General features: G+C 34.6%; 2 protein-coding genes across 6 annotated transcripts in view; one reads left to right on the forward strand and one right to left on the reverse strand.

Annotated features, from left to right (window-relative positions):
* LOC112162546 (collagen alpha-1(XIV) chain) overlaps nt 1–2,906 on the forward strand; it is a 149,787-nt gene extending 146,881 nt beyond the window's left edge. For 4 of the 5 annotated variants that reach the window (XM_024298342.2, XM_024298345.2, XM_036214137.1 and 1 more), the window contains one exon: nt 1,680–2,906. In XM_024298342.2, the coding sequence (XP_024154110.1) occupies nt 1,680–1,963 (284 nt within the window). In that variant the 3' untranslated portion in view covers nt 1,964–2,906. The remainder of the gene's footprint in view (nt 1–1,679) is intronic. The other variant, XM_036214138.1, reaches the window with a different exon arrangement.
* A 965-nt stretch (nt 2,907–3,871) lies between these two features.
* On the reverse strand, nt 3,872–7,847 carry LOC112162547 (C-type lectin domain family 17, member A-like). Its single transcript, XM_024298346.2, has 6 exons — nt 7,742–7,847; nt 7,545–7,613; nt 6,841–6,894; nt 6,536–6,678; nt 5,072–5,187; nt 3,872–4,908 (listed from the first exon to the last, which is right to left on the reverse strand). Exons 1-6 carry the CDS (start codon nt 7,749–7,751, stop codon nt 4,785–4,787), a joined length of 516 nt encoding a protein of 171 aa, XP_024154114.1. The 5' UTR covers nt 7,752–7,847; the 3' UTR covers nt 3,872–4,784.
* Between the last annotated feature and the right edge of the window lie 56 nt (nt 7,848–7,903).

Raw genomic sequence — 7,903 nt, forward strand, 5'->3', positions numbered from 1 at the left:
GCATTTAGCTAATATTTTATCTGGTTATTAGCTTCAGGGTTTTCAGCTCTCAGCTTTAGCATTTTCAGCTTCAGCGTTTTCAGCTATAAATTTCTGCATCATCAGCTATCAATATTAGCATCTTCAGGACCCAAATTGAGCTTACAGTATTCACACTGGCATTATGGAATGTATCGTTATACTAAGAAGTTACGCTTTTAAAGTTCTAAAATGTTAGTTCTAGAGTGTTCAATAAATGTTTATTCGACCTAAAGGTGTGTTTTGGATTTTGGCCTCCTGTGCGATTCAGTTTGACACTCTTGGTCTAAACAGATGAATTATGGGAAATAGACTTACTCCTCACCAATCTCCGCCCCCTACTCAGAGAAGGATTTCTGAACTATTCCCTCTCTGCAGAAACTATGTTCTAGAAGAAAAACACCACTTTGGTTTTGTTTTTTTGTTTTGGCTGAAGACGACATCATCATAATTAAAAAGACAATTTTAAAATAGATCAAAGGATGACTGGAGTGAGTTTAAAAAAACATTTGAAAAAAACAGTTTTAACTAACAAACCACATTAACTGACTTTCGTGAAATCTCATGAAATGAAGCTGCATTTAGGCGTTCATGTCATTTGTTTAAGTTCTGAAATACATGAATTTGCCTAAATAATTAAAACAAATGGTCATATGTCATAACTTGGTCAAAAATGGCTAATTTTGCATGAATTTGTTCCAAGTGGAGCAAGAAAGCATGTGTAAATGGTAGTGCCTTAATAAAAATACAAGCTTTTTTAAATATATAGAGCTCTGCTTGTAAACATAATGCAGTGTTGCATTATGCAGAAAACAACCATGAGGAAAAGTACTGAACATGGTGCTTTAGTGTTGTTTTTTGGGAAGATTTTAAAGACATTTATAAGCAAAAAATATAGTTTTAAAGTCTCAATACTCAAGTTATCACCTGAGTTAGTGCATGTGAGACTTTAAATCTGCATCAAAGCCATAATTCAACATTTTTATTTCAGTTGTTTATGACTTTTAAGCAGAAACTTAAAAATAAACAGGTTTTTGTTGGGAATATTTTAATCAGTGCTTTAAAATCATTGTTAAAAAAGTTTATATGCCTTTTCTTTTCTTTAAATAAATTCAGAATATTTTTTTTCATTTAGCTCAGTCACCTGCACTGACACAACCATCCTTTCCTGTCTTTTCCCTCCAGATTATGATCACCCAGTGCCTCTTTTTTAAAACGTTTCACTAAGATTATTCATCCTCCTGTAAGACAAATACCTCTTTGGTGTAACTTTAAGCTTTAAAGAAAAGCTCATTTTGGCACAGATTGTGCACGTTTTAACACTACTACAGATAACATCGACGTTCAGCTCAATTGTGATATTTTGAGTGGCAGCTTTAAACACTAAATCTAATACCTGCTTTTGTCAACAGTTGGCATTTTTACTGAACTAAGGTCATTAAACACTTTTATTAACACTTCTTCTAACTGTTAGTTGCTGATTGTTATTCCTTAACCCTGGTAATCTTTGGTAACTGTTGTCCTTTTATGTCTCTTACTCCTCTTTTTCCTCTCCTAACCCCAAATCTCTGCTTCCTGTGGTTGTGGTGCTCGGCCATCTTTGTTTGGGGCTTTTCCATGACTGTCTGGGTGCCGGTCGGTCTGGTTGCCTGGCAACGCAGAGGGTGAGGATGTGACTGACCGCGGCGCTGTCTCCGCAGTCCAACTGCCGCCCAACGTCTTCCAAAACTACGGCGAGGTCGAGGAGGACGACCCGTACCGCTACTACCAACCCAACTACCCGGCGCCGCAGCCCGTGTCGCCGGACGACCCCTCGGTGGGCCACGGCGACATCGAGCTCAGGTCCCCCGGCGTTTACCGCAGTTCTCGGAGCGTGGGGGAGAAAGTCGGGCCCAAGAGGAGACTAAAGAGCAGAGCTAAAGAGCTTCCGGGACTAACTAACTGAGAGGGAAGGGCGGGAAGACGGAGGACGGAGGAGGGCTTGCTGTTTCCGACTGGACGGCTCCGAGCCGCTAAGAACTTCTCAACAAGTGCCTGATGTATAGGATTTCTTACGGACGCTGTCGAGGAAACGGATCGGGTCTGAGGCCGGGACCACTTTAGCTGTTCAATCAAGAAAATCAATCTTTTATGCTATTTATTCACATTATCAATATCAACGTTCCGCTGATGGAGGCTCTTCTTCCTCTCTGGGTTCTCTTCATCTCTTCCCAAAATCACATGTTTGTACCTCTTTGAAGCTCAGTACACTTTTATTCATTTATCCTCAGTTTATTTTTAACGTTTTTAAGATTTATTTTTCTGTTGAAGGTCCCATATTGACCATTTCCTTTGGTCTCATGCTTGAATACTTCTGTTTTCTTTAGCCACTAACAGTAAAAAAAGGAAAATATTCTGTTCAAGTTTCATCTCCTCGTTTTGAAGGTTTTGTAACTGTAGATTCTCTTTTATTTTCTGCAGAATCACATTTAATGTGACCTTATTTCAGAAGGAGCATGTTTGCTTTTTTGTTTTATTTTAGCAGTAATGTTTATATGTTAATATGTTTTGCTTCCTTTAAGTTCAGTCGGCAGACTCTGTGTCCACTGATGGTAAAGGATGTAAATTCATAAAGCAAAAAAAAGCTAATTTAATGGTTTCATAGACAAAAATCTTGTTTTTTTCTTGTCCTTTTTCTCCATCTTTTATAAATGTGTCACTTATATAATTTGGACAAAAGAAATTTACCATCTTTTATTTTGTTCTGATGGTTTTGATTTAATTTATGTATTTGATTCGATCCATTTGTTTACAGCAGTTATAAAATGTCACCGTTCTGGAAGAATTTACCTGTACTCAACCCTGGACATATTTGACGGAGTGAATAAAGTGAGCCAACATTTTTAAAATGTTTAAAATGTTTTCCAACTGCAAATTCACCTTAAAAAATGGTTTTCTGAGCTGGATGGAAAAATAAACTAAATAAGGTAAGTTTTTTATTTAATTTTTTTGTTTGTATTTTGTAGATTTTCTGATTAAAAAAAAAAAAAAAAAAAAAAGAAAAAGAATTATTGTAGCCAAAACGTGAAAATCCAGTCAGTTTGACCAATCACAAAATCCAACTGTAATGCCTCTGTTTAACCTGTTGGGGGCAGCACACAGATGGTTTTTGACTATATTTTAAGAATTAAACAAGTTTATTTTAAATTGTCAATAACCAACAGGGTGCACTTTTACAGCCCCATTTATAGAGGTCAACAGCCAAAAACAGGGTTTGGTTATCCTTTTAAATAAATGAACTGATGTCTGATCAGTCAAAGATGCAAACAGCAGGAAGCTGGATAAAAGATTGCAGGAAATCCTTATTTTCTGCAGCAAAGACACCTAAAAACAAGATTTACAAAGACAGGTATGTCACACAAAGTTTAACTTCACCCTTTAGAAAATTAAGACACTAATTTGTATTCGTAACACAGAAGCAGAGGAGTTTGGAATCATGTGCAATGAGTTTGATATCAGACAAAAACAGACAAAATATGTCAAAATATGCAGTATTTTTACACAATACGCTCAGACTGTATGATGCAGCAAAACAAGGCATTACACCGGGCAAAGTTGTCTCCTTAAATGTCAAATGTAGTGACAGACAAATGTAGAACAGCTGGTGAGATCTGGGAACAGCAGGCAGAGGCTGATGGGAGAATGTCAATACTTAGGAGATGGCTCCCTCTGGTGGTCAGAGGGGGAAATTGACGTCTGAATTCTGACACTATTTGTCTAAAATTATGATAAATATAAACTTTTAAACTGTTTTTTTTTTTTATTACAAAGATAAAAAAAGTGAATCCCCCCCCCCCCAAAATATGAAATAGTTTAAATTTTGACAAAGGTTCATATGACTTTTCAAAATAAAAGACTCTGTGTCACATAAGATCATCTCAATGCAATAAGAGGATCAGAATATGCTATAACTTAACAATATCTTAAAAATCTTTTCTAAAAGTTTAAGGCACATCTCTTCCAGAATTTTATAAATACAACTCAAATCAAATAACAGCTAGTTAGATACATTTACACCTAATTTTTGGGAGCAATTACTATAAAATCCTTATCTATGTTAAAAAAAAGGAAAATTCTTCTTATAATCAACCACGCCTTTAGCATAAATTCTGACTTAATTAACAAGTAATCCAATTAATTAATTAATTGGTTCAATTGTTGGAGCATGTATCCACCATTCATTTTCTATTTTTACAATCTTTATTTAAAAATCTGACTTTTGGAAGAGCATTTATTCCCTCTCGTCTATCACAATAATATAATTTAAATATAACAAAATACAAACCTAAAACAGTCAAAAGACACTTTTCCATTTTAACCCTTTTATTGCTGCGTCAAAACCATAAAAAAAGAAGAATGTTGCACACTTAATTCAACCGTTTGAAAAAGCACTTTTATATATTCAAATATGAAAGTAACAGATTATCTTCTTATATTGCTCTCAACTTCTCATCTGTTCCTTTTCTTGGTTTACTTGTAGTTTGCCTTCTTTGCCAAAATTATTGAAAAAGCCTTAAACTCAGTGGTGTCCTTTATTTACCACAACAATGAAAAGATCATACACAATTATGAAAAAAAAATGTCTTTTTGCTTTGGTTTTTGTGTGTATTTACTTCACTTTCAATATTTAACTTTTCAGTTTACTTTGTGGAATCTGTTTATTTACAAGACTGCTGTTTAATGTTTAGATGAGAGTTGTTCTTAACTGATATTTCAGATTAGCACATTTATTTCTCACAGATCCAGTGTAGGTCATGGAGGTATAACTGCTGTGTCCATTTCCCTTCAGCATTTACGGCCACTGCACCGAAGTAGCTGAATGAAGATTTTGGAAACCCGTTTTCCCAGAACCTGTGATGAAACTTTCCGTTTAAAATCCTGCTCATAAACTGAAATGATTTATGATGTTACAAAACATTTCTGTATCTTCTTTGAGATGATTCCATAGATGTATCAACAGGCTCAGTCATTAAGAATTCTTTCAGTAATGGTTGTAATTGAAACACAGTCTTACTGTTGTAAAACCGGTGATCCATCCACCCACTTCCATTTAATTGTAATTTTCTCAGACCATTGAGCTACCACACCAATCCAGGATTCATCGTTCTGATTCATTTCAGATACAAACTCCTGGAGAACAAAAAAACATTTTATTTTCTAAATACAGTCTCCATATATTTGTTTCAAAGTAAAGAATTCGTCTGTTTTTGATAACTGGGGCCCGTCTCAAGAAGCAGGTTTAACAAATTCAGAGTTCTAACCTGAACTCAGTGTTGAGTAACTCAGAGTTCACAAACTTAGAGTTATTGGTTTCAGAACAGCTGAAAAGAGTTCCATCAACTTTGAGTCATTGGACTCAGAATCAAGTGTGAGCGTCGCGACCATTGAAAGCCCTGATCAATGGAAAGACAGCACGATTCACCATGGCAACGGGAACAAAACCAATAGGGCTTAATATTCACAGCGACAGAAACTACAAGCAGATCCTGACTACGAGCACATTTTCTGCAAAAAGATCAACACAGCTGCAGCGGTAAAACAGAGATAAAATATCTGCAGAGTTAATGCGTACGTCTACATTTCAATCATTGCAGTTCAGGATAAGAACTAAATAATCTAAGAAAGGTAATTTAGTCACTTGTTAAGTAGAGAATGCTTTTTGATCTGTCAATAATTTAACCAGTAATCTCCGTACTATTTTAGGTTTAAAGATTTCCGTTGATATGGGTTTAAAAAGTGGAAATGAAGACTCTGTTTTATCAACAACGAGTCCCTGGAAAAACGGTATCGCTCAAATAAAAATGAATTGGGAAACGCCAGGAAATCGACTCGTGTCCTCAAAATCCTCTCTCAACGTAAGTAACATTTCCTCTGGATTAATCCAGCCTCCTCTCTATATGATCCTGGACATGTTATTTTGGTTTCTGAGTGGTGGAAACATGACGTCTGTAATGTGAATGTTCTCTAAATGTTAATGAGGAACTCATATTAGAACATCCTTCACTTTAAAAAGGGGCGGAGACCGCAGAGAACTCTAAGTTTCCTGAAGAAAACCTGCTACCGACCAGGTTACGTTCACAGACTCAGTTGCCTTAGTGATTGATTCTGAGTTCAGCTTACCCGCTTTGTGAAAGAGGTTTGGTTTCCCCCCATTTTCATAGGTTTAAGTTACCTCCGTTTCTGAAACAAGAAACTCTGATTTCAGATCAGAATTCAAAGATTTCAATCAGAAACTCAGAGTTTTCCTTAACTCAGAGTTCACAAACTCAGAGTTTTAACAAAACCTGCTTCTTGAAACAGGCGCCAGCTCTAAAAACTGAGGCAATGATTATCTGAAGAAACAAAATTCACTTTATTCCAATTATCATTTTATTATTGTTCTTTTTTCAGGGCGAACAACCCGTGTTAATTAATCACAATTTATTTTATTAGACAAACAACAGCAGCACACAAACTTAACTTGTATGAACACACTCACCTGTTCCTCTTTGCTGTTGATGACCAGCAGATCAGATCCTTTATCCTGACAGAAAATCCTGCTGTCAAACCAAGTTTTCTTCTCAGTGGATTTATAGTAACATCTGTTTCTGAATCTCATCCATCCTTCAGGGCACGATTTACCTTTAAAGGTATTACACAAAAATACTGCACAGTTTACTTCCTGGTTTTATTTGTGTTTGCATTTTTGACTAAAACTACTTGCATATCAGATTTAAAAAAAGAAAAAGAGTAAAAACGATCAAAGTAAACTGATTTATTTTATTCATTTTCTATTTTTCTCACCTTCAGTTCTGTTTTTCTGCTGATTTATTTCATCCAAAAGAGTTTTGTTGATGTCTGAAAGACAGTAGAAGTCAGTTTATTACTTTTTTACACATCTATTTGTCGACAAGTTTTTAAATTACAGATTAGATACATAAAGTATCAAGAAAAAAAATATTTATACAATTATATTTAAAATGATTGATAAACTATTCTGAAAATCTTTATAATCACTTTGAAAATGTTTGTTTCAAAGGTTTGAAAAATTGAAAAACTTGCTGTGAGAACAAGCAGAAATTCTGATTTTAAAACTGTCAGGAGTGTTTTAGTTTCTCAGTTTCAGTTTTCTGTTTCTCTTTTTTTAACTTCTACAACTAAACAGCATCATCAATATTCAGTTATTTAATCAGGACCAAAACTTTCATTTTTACTCCTTTTGTGAATTTGTAATAAAGCTTCAAAGCTCATCATTTAAAGACAAAAATGTGAAGCAACAAAGAGGAAATGGTTGGTACTTTCTGAACAGAAATCAATACTTTCAATACAGAACTGTCATGACAGATGTGTAAAAACCACAATCTGTAGTTTGTTCTCCAGGTTAAAAACAGACCATGTGAGGTTCAGCATGTTTGAATAAAAGAGGAACAAACTGAAGAACACAAAGTCATTCTGGAAATAGTTTGTTGGACAGAGATTTTGATTAAATGTTTAGAAATCATTTTTACCTGAAAGTTTTGCCTGCAGTTGATTGTAACTGATTTTCATTTTGATGTTTTCTAAAGACAAAAGAAGATCTGGAACAGAAACACATTAAAAATCATAGACCCAGGTATATACTGTATATATATATATACATATATATGTATATATATATATATATATATCAAGTTTAGATGTGATGAGTTAAAATAAAAATCCTTACATCGTGTCATGAGTCCAGCCAGAATCAGAAAATAGAAAACTCCCAGAAATAACTTGAAAACTCTGAAACAGTTTTTTCTCTTAGATTGAAGATTCTTCAGCTTCAGTTTTTCTAGAAAAGGAGATTATGTTTATTTCCAATGTAAAAAGTATATTTCTCATT

Source organism: Oryzias melastigma, linkage group LG11 (genome assembly GCF_002922805.2).
Source record: "Oryzias melastigma strain HK-1 linkage group LG11, ASM292280v2, whole genome shotgun sequence".
In the NCBI taxonomy this organism is placed as follows: domain Eukaryota; kingdom Metazoa; phylum Chordata; class Actinopteri; order Beloniformes; family Adrianichthyidae; genus Oryzias; species Oryzias melastigma.